Source organism: Macaca nemestrina, chromosome 5 (genome assembly GCF_043159975.1).
Source record: "Macaca nemestrina isolate mMacNem1 chromosome 5, mMacNem.hap1, whole genome shotgun sequence".
In the NCBI taxonomy this organism is placed as follows: domain Eukaryota; kingdom Metazoa; phylum Chordata; class Mammalia; order Primates; family Cercopithecidae; genus Macaca; species Macaca nemestrina.
In genome coordinates this window covers 159,720,327-159,740,016 of record NC_092129.1, presented here as the reverse complement: position 1 = coordinate 159,740,016, position 19,690 = coordinate 159,720,327, and the positions used below count along the sequence as shown (strand labels likewise).

Below are 19,690 nucleotides of genomic sequence, written 5' to 3'. Positions count from 1 at the left end.
AAGCAAAGAAGGTACAACCATGCCATCAACAGCAACCAAATCCAGGTTCTAGAGGAATCGTTTACAATATCCACTGTCAAAAGTTGGGGGCAGTAGTCTAAAAATCTGAATGTTTCCGCTGTTCAATGGTGGTGGCAGGACTGTCTTTAATGGCTTGGTCCTGTGACATAGTGCAATCTGGGTTCTGGCTGTCTTGATTTTCTGGCTGCTCATTCTCTCAACTTAGTTCTCTAGCTCCATCAGAGATTTTTAAGGATATTTAACATATTTTCAAAAATTCTTTTTCTGCTAAAATGAAGCAGAGACTTCTTTTTTTCCCCACTTATTGCAAGAAAAAGTCTTGGCTAATTCACATGTGTATTTTTACTCTCTCAGTCTTTGTGAAATTATGCAAACCCTAAATATTTGAAGAACAATTCCAAGATCCAGTCACACACAGAAGTATATGATGTGCTATTTTATTTGCTGAAATATTTTCCTTTTCATGTATTTATATAATAATGATCTCAACTATTTATCAAACATCCACCCAATGATTACTTCTTTCAGAAGTAATGGTATCACATAGCATCTGTAGAGGGATTTGTAGCTGATCCAGCATTTACATTTACATTTCATGTACATTTGCATTCCTCCTTTTAGTCATAGCCTGATAAAGCAGCCAATATAATGACAGCAATCCCTGCCTTCTTTTTCTTTAATGTTATTTTTTTCCAAATACCCAGTCATCCAGAAGTAAACCCGGTCTTATTTCACTTATGAGCTATTCAATTCATGTGGCCCTTTGTAACACCAGCAACGACATGGCATAATTTCCATGTACTGAATTCTATATATGTATTAGGTACAGTGCTAGGAGCTAAACACATACCTATATGTTTCTAATCCTCACACTAATTTTTAAAAGATAGTAGTATTATTTTCACATTTTAGATAAGGAACATGAGGCTTATAGAGATCAAGGAACTGATACCTTGAGATCTTGGGGAGAAAAGTAGCTTGTCTCCAACACATGATGCTCTTCCCTATTATCTTCCTCCAATTCTTCAAGTTGCTTTTTTTGCTTAGTAACAGTAAATGTTACTCGAAACATCTGGAAAAAGTAGCTAAAGACACCAAATGGCCCTTTGACAGTAGCACAGTAAAAACTTTTTAAAAATGCATTCAGTGATTCTCGGCTCTATATATCTGTCTCTAATCTCTTCACACTCTGTAGTAAATTTCCATGTAAAAATATTTCTGGTTTCCTATGGGAGCCTTTTTGTAAGCAGATATGACAAAGCCTTTTCAAGCACTGTGTTGGAAACATTCAACATAAATATCCTGTCCTATAGGAAATATTCACAAAGGCAAAAAAAAAAAAAAAAAAAAAAAGTCAATCGAGAATACAACTAAAATAATTCCAGGCAATGTTTGGTGACTAATGATGACTTGTTAAAGAAGAGCATTAAGGGCCGGGCACAGTGGCTTACACCTGTAATCCTAGAACTTTGGGAGGCCAAGGTGGGCAGATCACTTGAGGTCAGGAGTTCAAGACCAGCCTGGCCAACATGGTGAAACCCCATCTCTACCAAAAAAATAAAAAAATTAGCTGGGTATGGTGACACACGCTTGTAATCCCAGCTGCTCGGGAGACTGAGGCAGGAGAATCGCTTGAACCTGAGAAATGGAGGCTGCAGTGAGTTGAGATTATGCCACTGTATTCCAGCCGGGGCCAAAGAGCAAGACTCTGTCTCAAAAAAAAAAAAAAAAAAAAAAAAAAAAGACTATTAAGGAAATTAAAAGAATATTTTATCCCTTTTCTGGATTCACTTCCTAATCTTTAGTCCTCCTTATATATTTTCTCCTTCTTATTATCACTAAATCAAGGTATGAAAATATTTCAAAGCCCTTCACCCCCACAAACATCCTTTCAAGCACAAAAAGACACTGAATGATCATCTTTTAATTAAATTGCATTAATTCTGTAGGAAATGCTTCCTTCTGCATTAACACACAATATATGAACACACGGTCCCTCCTCTGTGAACTCTTGAGAAACAGGTCTTCGTCATCAATTTCCTCCCATGTAAAGTCAGAATAATAACAATCCCTACTTCATAAGGTTGTTGAGAGGATTAAATTGTATCATCTTTGTAAAGTACTCAGAACAACACTAAACACATATCAAAGAAATACATACACACACATGTGCGCATGCACACACACTCACAGTGAGTTCCAGTTTTCTATATCTTCTAACATTTAGGCTGGCTCAATATTCAAAAGTTAATGCTTCAAATATCTCTGCCTATCACCTTCATTAAAAAAAAAAAAAAAAAAAAAAAACTGTATTCCCTGTCTTCATGAAAGGGAATGCCATCTATCCAGTAGTCCAGGTCAGAAACTCAAAAATCATCCAGCTAACCTTTTTTCATTACCCTACATCCACTCAGTCGCTAAGCTCTGTTTCTCAAATCTAATCCTTCCAACCATCTCCACAGCCTCTCCCATCATGAGTGGCACATCTACCTCCCCCACATGGTCGCCTGGCCTCCAACCTTGCTGTAGCAACAAGAGTCATTGAGTCAATTCCTTGATGAAATCCCTTCAATAGCTTTTGGTTTTATTTATTGATGGATTGATTTTGAGGCAGAGTTTCACTCCTGTTGCCCAGGCTGGAGTACAATGGTGTGATCCCAGCTTGCTGCAAACCTCTGCCTCCCAGGTTCAAGCAATTCTCCTGACTCAATGTCCCAAGTAGCTGGGATTACAGGCACATGCCACCATGCCCAGCTAATTTTTGTATTTTTAGTAGAGACGGGGTTTCATCATGTTGGCCAGGCTGGTCTCAAACTCCTAATCTCAGGTGATCCTCCCACCTCGGCCTCCCAAAGTGGTGGGATTACAGGCGTGAGCCACCACACCCAGCAGCTTTCAGTTGGTTTTAGGAAAAAGATAAATTCCTTTTTAAAACCCTTGATGTTGGTACCTTTCTACCTCCCATGCCTTGTCTCTCACATAGTTCCATCCCCATCCTTCTATCCCAACCTCTTCCCATGATTCAGCCAAACAGCACATGTATGTTTCTCAAATGTGCCCTGTGCTCTCTCATCTGCAGACATTCACTCATGCCATCTCCTTTGCCTGCAATGCTCTTCCTCCTTCTGTTTGCCTGGTGAACACACTCATTCCCTTTAGGTCACAACGTATATATCATTTCTTCCAGGAAGCTTCTGAGGGGATTCCCCCTGGCTTATGGTGGCCATCCCTCCAGCAGCCTGTGCCACCTGTATCCTCCCACACAGCACACTTAGGATGGTTTGTGCATGGACCCATCTTCTCCACTACACAGCCAGCTTCAGGAAAGCTTGCCTTGTCTGGTTTCTTCACCACTGCAAATCCAACTAACATAATGCCTGGCACATAAACTGGTGCTCAAATCATTTTTTTGATGAAAGAATTTGTGATGTTAATTTTTTACCACCAAAACGTAAGAGCCATAAATTTGTGACTAGTGTCATTCCCTCGGGCTCCAAACCCTCCCACATGAAAGGAGGCTTAAAATAATAGCAGAGACCATAGATAAATTCATCTGCGGACTCCTCTTCTCCAGTTGCTGCCAACAAAACCATCTTTATAATCCTTTAGGATCACTTAGATGGAGTACTAGGAGAGTGCCATAATGATTTTATAATTCTGTCTGTTTACTCAGAGTAAGTACATGGTACCTGAGACACACAAGCTAAACTCACATGACTACAGGTTAAAATGTGGACATCTAACTAAGACTGTCTATGAATGAATATGTTTATAATAAGTGTTGGACAGGTCTTTTGACACCAAATTTGATGCACACAACTGCACTAACTTGATGCTATAAGACAGACAGACAAGGCCAGGCGCGGCAGCTCACGCCTGGAATCCCAGCGCTTTGGGAGGCCGAGGCGGGCGGATCATGAGGTCAGGAGATTGAGACCATCCTGGCAAACCTTCTCTGAAACCCCGTCTCTGCTAAAAACACACACAAAAAATTAGCCGGGCGTGGTGGCGGGCACCTGTAGTCCCAGCTACTGGGGAGGCTGAGACAGGAGAATGGCATGAACCCAGGGGACAGAGCTTGCATTGAGCTGAGATTGCACCACTGCACTCCAGCCTGGGCGACAGAGCGAGAATCTGTCTCAAAAAAAAAAAAAAAAAAAAAAAGATAGAGCAAAGGGAATTCCTAAAGAGATGGAGAATTATTTGAATATGATTATACATAAGGAAATGAATTGGTGAAGCGGGGGAGAGGAATAGAGTTTCAGAATAAATAAGATTCACTAAGTAAAAATGCTGAAAATTCCCAGTCGACAATCACATTGCTTGGATTGCATTATATACATGTTCCTGTAGAGATGAACATGTAGACAAATGTGCCCTGTGCTCTCTCATCTGCAGACGTTTACATATGCCATCTCCTTTGCCTGCAATGCTCTTCCTCCTTCTGTTTGCCTGGTGAACATACTCATTCCCTTTAGGTCACAAGGTATATGTCATTTCTTCTAGGAAGTTTCTGAGGATTCCCCTGGCTTATGGTAGCCTAATAGGTGAGGAAAGCCAAAGTTAATCAATATTATTGATAAAATTAATTAAAATAGAAATAACACAAGGGAATAACAATCTGATTAGGAGAAGTACCGACTAGTGGAAGGGCAATTTAATCCAATTTTCATATACTATTTGACTAAATTAAATATTAGTCAATTGAGCCTTCATGCAAAACAAGCTCTGCATTTGCAAAAGCCATACTAAAAGAATTTATTTGCTATAGTAAAAATATTTTCAGTTGACACTTCTTTTTTTTAAACCAGCTTTTAAAAACCAGCATGGAAGATATAAAACTAGCTAATGCAAAATTTGTAATACTGGAAATCTAGTTATCCACTCGTTTCTAGGAAAACAAGCCAGATATGGAGTTTTATCACTTAGAACATAATTAATAAAATGCAATTTGAATGATATTAGATGACTTATTTTCTAAAACTTTCTCTTTTTTTTGAGACAGTGTCTCACTCTGTCGCCCAGACTGGAGTGCAGTGGCAGGATCTCAGCTCACCTCCACCTCCCGGCTCAAGCAATTCTCCTACTTCAGCCTCCCAAGTAGCTGGGATTACAGGCACATACCACTATGTCTGGCTAATTTTTGCATTTTTAGTAGAGATAGGGTTTCACCATGCTGGCCAGGCTGGTCTCAAACTCCTGACCTCAAACAATCCAGCCGCCTTGGCCTCCCAAAGTGCTGGGATTACAGGCGTGAGCCACGGCACCTGGCCATTATCTAAAAATTTCTAAAAGCTGGCAGCCCAGTTACATATGGCTATATAATTTGAAATAGCAAAGATGGCCATAGAGGTTCACAGATCTTTGAAACACAAAAATACTTACAGCTAGAAGGGGGAAAAATACAAAGCAGCAGAGATTGCCATTTGAAATTTCCTAGAGAGAACAGTTCCAGGTTAAACATTAGACACTGCAAATATAACAAGTCACTTTATTTGTCTCTCTCCCACAATCCTTCACCACTTAAAGGTCTGCCCCCAGCTAACAGATGGGCTGAAATCAACTTTATTTCAACAAACCAAACATCCAAACTATGTAATCATGGGATGACATCTGAGTTTGATCTGGCTGGCTGCTTATAAAGGAGTCTTTCACAAAGATACATGGGAATTTTCATTGTTGACCAAGCTAGACACTAGGGCATACTGCCTGCATACTTCCTGCTGAAATCAGCCAAGTACAAATAGAGACCTACCTTTAAAAAAAAAAAAAAAAAAAAAAAAAGCCTCCATTCGTTTTGAACTATACTGAAACTTATTTTATTTTACACATAAAGATAGGACTATTAGCCTCCTACTTTCAAGAGATGGACCTTTTTAGTTGTTTTCTGAGTTCAGTAATCGATGTAGGCTGAATTACATATATACTTTCCCACAAACCTTAACCAGTACCACATTTGAGAGGACAGCTGGTTTTTAGGGAACAGTCTGGGGCCAGGGACCTAGTAGATCTAAGAGGCCCGTGGGATTCAAGCCTAAGTCCTTGGCCTCATTAGCACAGTGTTCTCACCAAACTAGCCCTCCAGGAAAAGTTCAAAGATTTATTGCTGCTCTGGGCTACTCTAGATCTTTGAAACATAGTTTCCCAGAATCCAAAAATACTTCCCAAACAATCAGACATGTAAGAGGGCGCACGCATGCGTGCATGTGTACATGCGCGCACACACACACACACACACACACACCAAGAATTTGATCTAAATTAAAGAGAAATAAAATTTAAAGTGTTTAACCCAACAAGTTTTTATATCCTAATCAAATGCGAAAGCATCCTCACAGATGACTTCATATACTGGTTTCTTAGTACTGATTCCTTTGGGCTTTACTTCCTTTATTCTTTTGATGCATCTTTGCTGGACGTACAATTAGTGGGGGGAAATTGAAACATCTCTTTAGATGGTTGCTATGTCTGTCCAGGGTGCTATGCTACCTTCAGTTCTAAATATGAAAACCACACAGCAAAACAGGACTATTCCTCAAACCCTTTACTTTCACAGTGTTGCTTCAAATTATGTTACTTTTTTTTTACACAATTCTGACTGTAAGTCAGAAAATCACAGCATTGCCTGTTTATTTGCATGGGAGAACTCTCTGAAACAAGAAATCATGACAGGAGGTGTCAATACGGACTGCTGCCAGTCACTCCAGCAGTATTCTCCCACCACCCACTTCTTCGTGGAGTGTGGCAGCTGGGCAGTGCTCCTTCTGGGCTTCTACGGGAAGGTTCTGACCCCGAAAACCTTAGATTAGAGCGCATTTTAAAATTTAAATAAACCTCAATTCACCTCTGCCATCTTGGCATACAACTGAAATGTGCAAGTCAGAAGAATGTATTTCTATTTAAAATAGATAGAAGGTATCACTCTTTCTCTTTCAATAAGCTTTTAGTAGTCTTCTCCAATTAAAAAAAAAATGGGGTTTTCTTTCAAACCAACTTAAATTCACCAATTTTCACACCATACCTTAATTTTTTACCCCAATTTTGTTACCCAGCTATAATGTAGAGGGCTGATTACCATATTCTTTGTAAGTATTGAAACCAATTATTAATTGGGTCTAAATAAATACTTTTCTTCCCTTGGATTAATCATCTCTGATATTACTTTCCAATATTTTTAGTCTTTTCCATGTATCTCACCTTTTAAAACTCTTTACAGAGTCCTCCTACGATTACCTTGTTGTATTTCTGGTTGGCACATGAGTCTTTTTATGTCTGCAGGCCTAGAATGTAGTCTACTTCCTGGCTTTTGGGAAATATTCTTGAGGAAATGTAAAATCATGCATGAGCGGCATTCCATAAAAACTTGAATCCAATGTATTTGTCTTCCCCGGCTAGACATTGCTATTATTTAGACACATTTTTCTATTACTTATACCATATGGAAATATACTTTCATCAAGAAGAGTTCCTCTGACTTCACCAGAAAACTCAATAAGCTCATTCTAATAATTATCCTGAAATATGAATCTAAACATTGATTTTCTAGCAAGTGCACAAGTATCTCAACTGCCATCAACCAAAAGCTTGATATACCTTGGCAGAACTTCAGGTCATGCACTGTACTACACAGTCCTAAAATTTCACCTTCTATGTTTCTGAATCTCATGCAATATCAGAACAACAAGCTCCTCTCAGTTCAATAGGTGTTGCTGTTCAATTGCCAAAAGGATCTTATTTTGGTCGGAATTTAAATGAAAATTTGTATGGAGAATAGTTTGATATTTCAACTAAGTGATATTTTTATTTATTTTTAATTGACAAAAATTGTATTTATAGAGTACAACATAATTTTTTGATATATGGGTGCAGTGTGGGATGATTAAATCAAGCTAGTTAACATATCTATCACCTCACATATTTAGCACTTTTTTTAGTAGGAACATTTAAAAACTCATTTAGCAATTTTCAAATATACATTATTATTAATTATAATCAACATGCTATGCAATAGATTTCCAGAACTTATCCCTCCTGGTCAAACTTAAGCTTTGTACCCCTTCATGAACATCTCCCCATTCCCTACCCTGTCCTCATCCCATGCCCCAGTAACCACCATTCTTTTCTCTTCTATGAGTTTGACTTTTTGGATTCCACATGTGAGCTTCATTGCTCTTCAGCCATGAAAACAAAAGAAATTCTGTCATTTGCAAAAACATGGATGATCCTGGAGAACATTATGGTAAGTGAAATAAGTCAGGCAGAGAAAAAACAAGTGGCATTTTACACATATTTAGTAATTTAACATTTTATTACTTTTCCTATTTTTTTCTGAAAAGGTTAATAATTATTTTCTAAACATGCATTAAATTTCTCTTTGCTTAGAACAGCTTATCACTATAAATAAAAAACTACACATGCTGTAATATGCATATCTGCTAATTTCACAGCTAATAAGCTTCCTAACAAGATGCCTAAATGACAAACAGAGGATGCAAGATATTTGGAACAAATGCCATGATACATGTTAAAGTCTAAAGTAAAACCACCAATCTTTTAGCTTTTGATCAGAGCTGATTGGGAGTTATTGATGAATATTTTTCATTAGACTGATATTTGACCGGTTGACAGATACACTTCTGTCTTTCTTAGTCTTGTTTGAACACACATACACACATCCATACACATCCATACACACAGCTCAATGGTGACAAAAGGGTAAAACAAGAAAGTGTGAAAGAAAATGAAATATAGCAGTTGTTCTTCAGCAGGAAACCTTGGTAAGGTCATGAATACTTTGGAATCACCATGGTCACTGATGTGAACTGGCTTTCCTTAAAAGAATGCTTGTTATGCAGCAGTTATATCAGAGTGGTGGGGGAAAGGTATAAAATAAAAGGTTGGGGAGGGGCTTCAATATTGTTGGAAGAATTTGCAAAAGCGTGTTTTATTTTCTTTGATTTATTCAATAAATTAGTAAACCTGACTAACATAATCTGGAAAGATTTCCTCAAGTTAACATAATCCAGAAAGTTTTCCACAAGTTAAAGAAAGAAATATTTAGATTACCTCTTTAGTAGTTCCCTCTTTGAAGCCTCTTGGGTCTCAGAATTCCCAAGCTAAAGGTTAGTGAGTTAAACCACATAATCACCATGCCTTCCTGCAATAAGGTTAATAATTAATACCTGGAATCCCAATTAATGTCTAGAATCAATTTAATGTCTAGAATCCCGTTCCCAACCAAAGCCTTTAAGTAGGAAATCTTATAGTATGTTTCATTAGAGATTATGCCTAATGATTAAACTGAAATGTGAAGTTTTAATAATGATATTCAAAATCTTAAGGACATTCACCTGAGTAACTGACCTGAAGTACAACCCGGGTTCCCACAAACTTTTCAGCAAGACAAAGTTTTGCAGTTTCAAACACTCTCTTCCTTTTTCTCTTCCTCTCCTGGTACTCCTAAAATTCTCCACCCCACAAAGAAGAAACAAGGTTGATCCAAGTTCTCCGTAAGAAAATACATCTATCTCAATGTATTCAAGAGAATTCAGAAGGATGTTTACCCAAGAAGGCTGCCACTCTCTGGGAAGATTTTCACTGTGGTCTTACTTTGAGACAGCATTTCTCTGAAGCACAGATAGCACACTTACTCACCAACAGATTCCTTTGAATCAGGTGAGCCTGACCTTCTGCTCTCTTTTTGCTTATATTTCTCTTGTGACTGGTTATTGAGGGTTATTGATGGATATCAATAGCAGATGAGGAAGAACAGATAAAAGAAGGGGAAACCCAAAGCAGACTACTAATGTTTTAAATACAAATGTGGAAAAGAGAGTAAAAATTATCTTTACTGCAAGGCTGGGCATGGTAGCTCATGCCTGTAATCACAGCACTTTGGGAGGTTGAGGCAGGTGGATCACTTCAGGTCAGGAGTTTGAGACCAGCCTGGCCAACATGGTGAAACCCCATCTCTACTAATAATACAAAAATTAGCCAGGCGTAGTGGCACACACTTGTAGTCCCAGCTACTCAGGAGGCTGAGGCATGAGAATTGCTTGAACCCTGGGAGGGGAAATTGCAGCAGTGAACCGGGATCGCTCAAGAGAGATTCTGTCTCCAAAAAAAAAAAAAAAAAAAAAAAAAAAAAATTCTTTACTGCTGATCCTGAGAACATGGATTCACAGAAACAAAAATGAATGTCCAACTTGTTCTGTATTAGAAATTAATGGGAATGTGGAGTAGGGGTAGCATAGAAAAGGAGGAGGGAAAAAAGAAAGAAGTCATCAAGAAGCATAGCCACAGGCTGGAGCCTGAATTGGCACATAAGACCAAGGTATTTTTAAGAATGGAGAAGTATAACATCACGTAGAGTTGTCAACACTTCTACGTGACTGAGAATATCCACTCCAGTTCTACACACCATTGATAAATTTCACCACACACAAGCCAGGTGTGGTGGCTCACGTCTGTGCTCCCAGCACTTTGGGAGGCCGAGGTGGGTGGATCACCTGAGGTCAGGAGTTCGAGACCAGCCTAGGCAACATGACAAACCCCCATCTCTACTAAATATACAAATTTAGCCAGGTGTGGTGGCAGGTGCCTATAATCCCAGCTACTGGTGGCTAAGGCATGGAGAATCACTTGAACCTGGGAGGTGGAGGTTGCAGAGAGCCAAGATCGCACCACTGTGCTCCAGCCTGGATGACAGAGAGAGACTCCGTTTCAAAAAAAAAAGAAAAAGAAAAAGAAAAAAAAATCACCACACACAAGCTTGTATGAGTGAGGTATTCTTGTGGACATTAATGAAAGAATTTCATCTCTGGGTTGATGGGGTCTTAAACAGACACAAACTGTAAGAGAACAAGAGAATCCATAACTCAACCAATACTTCAGAAGCAGAAACTCAGAAGAGGTGGGCATGAGATAATAATACCTGTGGAATTCACATAGGGGAAGAAAAAGGCTAAGCAATGGAGATTCAAGCCTACTTATCCTGATCATAAGAGAGGGTTGGACAACACCAGCTATTATTCAGGTTGCAATGAGTAGACTAGGTGTTTACAACTTTAGGAAAATAGAAAATACTTTCCAGGAATTAGGTGTTTTTTATTCTTCAAAAATTAATCCCATTATCCTCTGACTTATTATCAGTAATAAGGTTCAAAAGCTATTTAGCCCCCTGAATACAGCTCTTGAATCAAAGAAATCTGCCTCACACCAGGTTCTGCAACAAAGACCAACACTGGTAGAGTTAAAATCAAGAGATACCACACCAGGAAGGCTAAAGATTAGTAAGCTCCATGGACAGAAACCAGGAGCTTAGTTCCCAGCTAACAACCACAATGCCTAGCACATAACAGGCACACAATAAATATAGTTGACCCTCCATATGAATGAGTTCTGCACCCACAGATTCGACCAACCACAGATCAAGAAAAAAAGAAAGAAAAAGAAAAAAAACTCAACATTTAAAAATGACATAAAAACAATACAGTATAACAACTATTTACATAGCATTTACATTGCACTAGGTATTACTAGTACTCTAGAGATGATTTAAAGTATACGGGGGGATGTGCATAGGTTATATGCAAATATGATGACATTTTATATAAAGACTTGAGCATCCTTGGATTTTGGTATCCTCAAGGGGTACTGGAACGAATCCCTAGGACTGAGAATACTGAAGGATAACTCTACTTGTTGCATGAATAGCATTCATTCAATATAGCTGCAAATTATCCTACAGGGGCAATAAATGTATCAAATAAAGATTTAACTACAACTAATTTTACCCCTGAAACAAAATCTAAATAGGTGGTGGGAAAAAAAAGGCTTTTAAATTATTTGAGATGTCCTATCCATTATGTGAAAACCAGAATAACCAGGCATGTGCAAGGCAAATGGACATCTACCTAAATTGGCTCAAAAGGAAGATAAAAACCATAGCAAATTTAAACAATTCCCAGCCTTCAGTATGGTGGGTACTATACAGGATTAGCAGACCTCCTAGAGACTACAATCTAACAGACAACTCCGATGTATATGTTAAAGCCTAATCAGAAGTCTAACAGGAGCAAGCCTGCAGTCTGACAAAATCAGATGTGTGGACTTGGTGTAGCAAGTGCCAGCACTTAAATAATCCATAAAATGACAGTGAGAAAGAGGCAGGAAAGTTTGTAGGTTTCTAGGGTTTGGAATCTCACTGAAGGATTCTAAAGAGCTAAGGGAAACAGAGATCAGTTCTAGATTGGTTTCTGTTTTTAAGGTGAAATTAAAAGAATCAGGGATTAACCAGGGGTTGTATGAGGTAAGAGAAGTTTAGCCAATAAAGATCTCAGTAAAAGACAGGAATAGCAAAGCAAGACTGAGAGTATCAGCAGTAAGAAAGTAGCCACCATAGGAGAAACAATGTTTCCTGTTAATTTTTTTTTTTTTTCCGGGGGGACGGAGTCTCACGCTGTCACCCAGGCTGGAGTGCAGTGGCGAGATCTCAGCTCACTGCAAGCTCCGCCTCCCAGGTTTACGCCATTCTCCTGCCTCAGCCTCCCGAGTGAGTAACTGGGACTACAGGCGCCTGCCACCTCGCCCAGCTAGTTTTTTATATTTTTTAGTAGAGACAGGGTTTCACCATGTTAGCCAGGATGGTCTCGATCTCCTGACCTCGTGATCCACCCATCTCGGCCTCCCAAAGTGCTGGGATTACATCCTGTTAATTTTATAGTTGGCTTTAAATGTGTCTACCCTCTAAGCCTGGTTAATAGCAAGGCAACCTTCTCCTCTTTTCCATGCAAGTTGATTTTCACTCTTTCTGCTAGAGACTGATTTTGACTCTTGTACAGATATAATTATTAAATAACGCCCTCAATCAAGTTGTAGGAGACTTTCTCAAAACTTTGATCTAAGAGAAACAGGCCAAAAAACCAAAGAGACTATTATAGTTTAAACCATTTCAAACTCGCTGACCTACAGCCCTAATCCAATCTGCACTTCCTTGGTCCTCTGAGCACACCTCTAGCACAGCCACCTGCCACTAGATCATCATAGCTGGTTTACTTCTCTGTCTCTTCTCCTACACCCTCAACTCCCAAAGAGCAAGGCAGGGAAGTATCCATTTTATGCCTAGTGCCTAGCACAGTTCCCAGCCCATCATAAGTGCTCCGAAGTCAAGCTGCCTGCTCTTCCCCTCTGTATATAATGTGTACCAAAGCCCTTTACACAGTAAAACAGATTTGTACTCTGAAGATCATTTAATAACGTCATTAATTCCACCTTGAATGGTTATGGAAAAAAAAAAAGAATGTCATTATATGAAGGACGCACTACACAGATGAGACATGAGGTACAGGAATGAACAGTGAGATCTCCAACGCCAGGTCAAAGCAGAAGGACGCTTCCATGTGAAGTGTCCACAGATGGCTTTGCTGCAACACGATAAAGCCAGAAGCACTTGAACTAAATGTCTCAATGCAAACTATATCTACTAAATTGAATCACTTATTATGTGGTACTAGAGATGCTCGTCTGTCTTTTCAGCAAGACTATAAATTCCCGGAGGTGAGAGGTCATGCATGTCTTGTTCATTTTGCTTACTCTGCCCACTTCATTGTATAGGCATTCAGTAACATGGAAGCAAAGAGGACAAGGTAGGAAAACAAGAAGAGAGGAAGCAGAAATCACATTCAGTAAAGCAAAAGGGTAGGGGCAAGAGTAAGTGCTGGTAAAGGCATCACACATGCAGAATCAGAGGTCTCCACTGCATGAGGACAGAGGACTCCCACAGGCTGCTTAAGGTACAGAGGAAAGAAAGGAGCTGGTAAATCAACTTGGGACTTAGAAGATAGATGAGATGTGAAACTGGACTGAGAGTGTGAGAGGAGGAAGCAAAGAGAGGATTGGGAAGTGATAAATACAAGGAGATGAGTTACCAAGGTCAAAAGCTAAGAAAACTGTCTTCATCGAACCACCACTGACACAGGGAAAGTGGGAAGAAAAATGAAAATATAGTTATACAAAATGACTCAAGAGCAGAAAAAAGAGTACAAGGGCAATCTAGGAGATCTGTTTATTTAGATATTAGTAAAAGCTGGACTTGTGTGTAGAGAGACAGGGATAGGCTGCTCTGAGCCCATATGGTGCCCTGACTCTGAGGTGGGTGCAGACAACCACACAGTCATCTTATTCCTCTTTCTTTTATTCTTCTGTCTCTTTATTCCCCTGCTCCAACCCATTACTTCCTGCTGTGCAAAGTGTTCACCAAACAGGACCCTATGCTTCTTTTGGGTTAGGTCCATTACAGTTCTGCCTTTCCGTGACCCCATGATGAGGCCATAAAGAGGAAGAGGAATAGCACTGGCTGTCCTTTAAGTGTTGCTTCAAAGATGAGCCTCATGGAACAAGCAAGCAGTGACACAAACCACAAAAGAATTTCCAATGTTGAGGTGACACACACATTCTGGTTAGCATGACCTGCAGTCAGTAAGCAGGTGCTATCTTGTCTAAATTATTCACTGCGTAAGAGCCACAGATCATACCCATGGTCTTGGGTGAGCTGCTCTGGAAAAAGAGAAGGAATAACTCCCAGCACTCACTGAAAGGGTGTCCCAGCCACAGTGGGTAGGACCCAGTGCCACGCGCTCTGCATGACCCCATTGAAATGCCAAGGTCTTTCCATGTAAAATGTACTTGGAATAATTCGAATTAGTATGTTTTAGGTAACCAGAAAAACTGAATTGTGTATACTGGGGTGGTGGCTTTTATTATGCAGGCCTATCACTGAAAACTCAAACTCTATGAAATTGCCTTAGATTTGAGGGAAATGCCCCCCATTTTAGTGAATAAGTTATTTCACTCATCCCTCGTAATGACACATTTTGAATTTTTTTGTGCTACTACAGCACTGAAACTCACCACATAAAACAACTCTTAACCCTCCAATTTCATGAAGTATTCATGTTCTAAATCCACCTCAAAAATAATTCTCTGTTGATCTCCCTTTATATATCATCATACTCCAAAGAATGCTCATCCTCAATAGCACTTAACAAGATGTGCAGTCTTTTCTCAATACGTTGATGTTGAAAGGAAATACCCACCTAAGATTTTTAAAGATCTATAATTTTTGTGAAATGCCAGTGTTCTACCAAGTCTGTTCTTGAATTTTGAGCATAGATCATCCTCCAACTTATCAACCTATTGAACTCCAAAAGTTTGATTATAATTAAGTTGTGAGAAAGAGAAAGGTAATTTCCCATACTAAAAATCACACACAATAGTTAGGTTCTCAGGGCAGCCTACAAAACTCTTTTCCACTCATGCTCTATCTAAAACAGCAGTAAAAATACCATAGAATCCAGAGTCAAAGTGAGATTTCCAGAAGAAAAACGCTTTCACAGTTTGCTTTTTAGATGCCAAGAACCCAAAAACCTTCCTTTCTGGCAATGAAAGTAGGGGCTGCTTTTGCTCAAAGCAGACTTCGGAGGGTGAAGGTCATGGTGCGAACTTTGGGGAGGAAGGTATCTCCAGACTGGACATGTGAAGTGAGGGAAGTGAACACACCGCTTGTCCAGACCTGGAGGAAAGTTTACGACAGGAGGGCACGGTGGGAGACAGGACTCCTGCGAACAAGTGGGAAAGCTGGGCATGAGTGCATGGAAGATGCGGGAAAGAACATGGACAAGCAGTTTCTCATCACCTTTTCCCATCTCCTTTGCATTTTGCAATTTCTTCTACTTCTCTCTTTTCATCTCCTTTGGAAGGGTTTATGGGTAAGGACTGAGAGGAAATAAAAGACCACAGCAGGGCAGCAAGAGGAAAGGAGTAAGTGGGAGAGAGTCACCAGTAGGCAACAGGATAAAAGAAATGCAGTCTTTTATTTGGAGACAAGGAGTAGGTTTTTCACAGGTAAGGTGTGCATCCATAAATAAGGATCTTGTATGTTGGCTCATGAGTAAATGCAAAGTAAAGAGAAACAATGGTTACTGTCCCCAAAGTGGAAGAACAATAAGCAAATTAAATGAACTGGAGTTTCTGTGACTGCTTCTATTATTAAAAACACTATTTTAAGGCTGGGCACGGTGGGCTGGGATTACAGGCTCATGCCTGTAATCCCAGCACTTTGGGAGGCTGAGGCGGGCGGATCATGAGGTCAGGAGTTCGAGACCAGCCTGACCAACATGCTGAAACCCCGTCTCTACTAAAAACAAAAAAATTAGCCGGGTGTGGTGGCACATGCCTATAATCCCAGCTACTCAGGAGGCTGAGGCAGAAGAATCCCTTAAACCCTGGAGGGGGAGGTTGCAGTGAGCAGAAATCGAGCCACTGCACTCCAGCCTGGGAGACAGAGGGAGACCCTGTCTCAAAAAATATATATATATATTATATATATATATATTTATAAATATATATACATATATTAAGAAAAAGTATATTCGATAAGTCTATTGCACACCTGTTGTCTTTTACCAGGGATAATATCTTCAGCAAAGACACTGGAATCCAGAGTAAATATACTGTGCCCACATTTTTTGGGAATTCACACATCTCAAATTCTAATGCAGAAGTCCAGTTTCCATCACCCATTTCATGCAAGGTAGCATACTTTAAACAGGTGTGTATCCTTTCATCAGAATCCCATCCAGAACAAATTCACAGAATTGTCCTTTATTACTACTCTACTTGAGACAGCTATCAACTGGTGGTCATTCTTTAGCTATATCGTAAATGTATACCTTTGTCTACTTGAAGCTGCAAAGCCTATCACTTTCATGACTAATCAATTTGATGCACTGAAAATAAAAATATATATATATTAATTATGTTAAATGATGTCTGGGAAGGGTACCTCTTTCTACAGATTATTTGAATAATGAATTTAACCTCATATTCTTCAAATACTGTACAATTAGAATTTTTTTCTTATGCAATATTTTTTCTAGAGGGGCCTATTTGGTCCTATTAGGCACAAACATGGTGTGAGAGGAAATGGTGAGTATTGAGGAGAGTCCCTCCAGGGCTCTGGACTGCAAGTGAGGAAAACTACTTTTCTGTTGGCCATTTCTTCATTGGCAGAACTTACCCATTGGGAGCACGTGTTTATTTGGGGTCTGAATGGGAAGAGTGGCTGTCTGGGCTGGTGAACACAGGCCTGTTCTGGATCTAACTACCATTTTCCCTGTCTCAAGCTGTGGCCCTGACTTTGTTTTTAATCTAATTTTTTCATTCACAAACTAAAGCATACATCCTACAGAATACCTAAAACTCCACCGGTTTCAGAAGCTATGTGTGGAATGTGGTATTCTGAATATTTCACAAGCTCCTTTTCCAACCTTCACATAAGCTTTTAGGAACAATGCTTCACTTGCACTTTGATAGAAGCTAAAACACAGGTGTTTTCCTGATGTCACCAAGCATCCAACATGACATCTACTCATCTTCTTAGAAAGCCTCAGGGGCAGTCAGAGTGACGCTGGCTATTTCAAACACTGAGTTATCAGAGGCACATTAGGATGAGGATGTAGCTTTGGTAAAGATTTATCTAACAATGCTCAGAATCTTCTCACTTGACAGGGAACCTTCCCGTGGATTTCAATCAGAGAACATGTAGCTAGAAAAGAGAAAAACATGTTTTGTCTAATCTTGACATATCCTGCACATCTTAGAACACCTACCCAGTCTTTTCATTTCTGACAGTGATTCAAAGAAAGAATTATCTTTGCCTTAAAACACATAATGTCCCGTTTCTTTACATTAGAGAACTCATCAAAGTAGAATGCCGACCAAATCTCTAAGACACACCAAAAGAAACAAATGGCACCATTGTTTATTTGAATCTTCAAAATAATATTTGCATTACCTCTGTATTAACAACTTCCATTGGTCTTTTCTTGATATCTCCTATGTCCAAGTAACTGAGGAAAAAACAAACAAACAATAAGAGTTGCTTTTACAGACTTTAAGTCAGTAATTTGTTTTAAAAAATCATTTAAAAATAAAGCAATTCATAGGAAATACTCAACCTTAAAGCAAACACAAATAGCTACTAATTAAAAGCAATTACAATAGTAAAAACTGCTTGCAGTGCCACCAACCAGAGCTGACACATGTCTACCCTAAACTTCAAGAGAAGGAAAGTCTTAGAAATACATACATCTATTAGGGAACATTTTTCCCTCTTAATAGTTAGCTGCTTACTATATACGCTATATTCTTACAGATCTGATTTTTTAAAAGAGTGGCTTATGTGCAAAGCTGCTTAACTGTTCCATTAAATACAGGCTTTAGGTCAAAGGAAGTACTGATAGCATGCATTCAGGTAACAACTGGGAAAGGCTGAGAAATTATTTTCTCTATGAGAGCACCTTAATGATACAAAAACACTCAGTCATATGGGATGACTTTGGTAATTGGTTCAGCTCAGAAACAGATGGGTGGACTAATTAACCTCTAGAGACCCCTATTACTCCATTACTATTTGCTCTAGATATTGACAGTGATCATTCTTTAGCTGTCGCATAAGCACAACCTGAAATTGTTACCTTTGTCAACTTCACGTATAATATCACTGTGATGCGGTTCCAGTTTTTTTTTTTTTTTTTTTTTTTTTGAGACGGACTCTCGCTCTGCCGCCCAGGCTGGAGTGCAGTGGCCGGATCTCAGCTCACTGCAAGCTCCGCCTCCCGGGTTCACGCCATTCTCCTGCCTCAGCCTCCGGAGTAGTTGGGACTACAGGCGCCCGCCACCGCGCCGGGCTAGTTTTTTGTATTTTTTAGTAGAGACGGGGTTTCACCGTGTTAGCCAGGATGGTCTCGATCTCCTGACCTCGTGATCCGCCCGTCTCGGCCTCCCAAAGTGCTGGGATTACAGGCTTGAGCCTCCGCGCCCGGCAGCGGTTCCAGTTTTAAATGGCCCCTAAACTGTGCTTCATACATAAAATGTGCTAAATAAACATTTTAATATTAAAAATATAAACCTAACATTTAATTTATAATAATAGATCGACCGTTTACCCCAACTACTATAATTGCCAACTTGTCCCAAAAAAAGCTTATGTTAGAATTAATTTTGGCTATTGAAATGTTTTTATTGTTGCTGTTTGCCTTTTTGGATAAAATACTTTAGTTAATTGATACATCCAGAAATTGTCATACATTGCCCCTATATAAAAGTAGTCATATATTTTGGCCGGGCGCGGTGGCTCAAGCCTGTAATCCCAGCACTTTGGGAGGCCGAGACGGGCGGATCACGAGGTCAGGAGATCGAGACCATCCTGGCTAACACGGTGAAACCCCGTCTCTACTAAAAATACAAAAAAAAAAAAACTAGCCGGGCGAGGTGGCGGGCGCCTGTAGTCCCAGCTACTCCGGAGGCTGAGGCAGGAGAATGGCGTAAACCCGGGAGGCGGAGCTTGCAGTGAGCTGAGATCCGGCCACTGCACTCCAGCCCGGGCTACAGAGCAAGACTCCGTCTCAAAAAAAAAAAAAAAAAAAAAAAAGTAGTCATATATTTTAAAACAGTGCAAACACTCCATCTCAGCAACAAAATGGGTCTTTTGTGGACCTACAGGGGCTGAGTTTTGAAATAATACCAAAATATTCTGTCACGTGCAAGAAAGTGGTTTCAGATCTACAAGATTAATGCTGTAGAGTCAACTTCCAACAATGCACTGGGA

General features: G+C 39.6%; 1 protein-coding gene across 6 annotated transcripts in view; it reads right to left on the bottom strand.

Moving 5' to 3' along the window:
• LOC105482535 (doublecortin domain containing 2) overlaps positions 1–19,690 on the bottom strand; it is a 195,422-nt gene that overhangs the window by 171,215 nt on the left and 4,517 nt on the right. For all 6 annotated transcript variants that reach the window (XM_011742665.2, XM_011742666.2, XM_071097534.1 and 3 more), the window contains exon 3: positions 17,876–17,930. In XM_011742665.2, the coding sequence (XP_011740967.2) occupies positions 17,876–17,930 (55 nt within the window). The remainder of the gene's footprint in view (positions 1–17,875; positions 17,931–19,690) is intronic.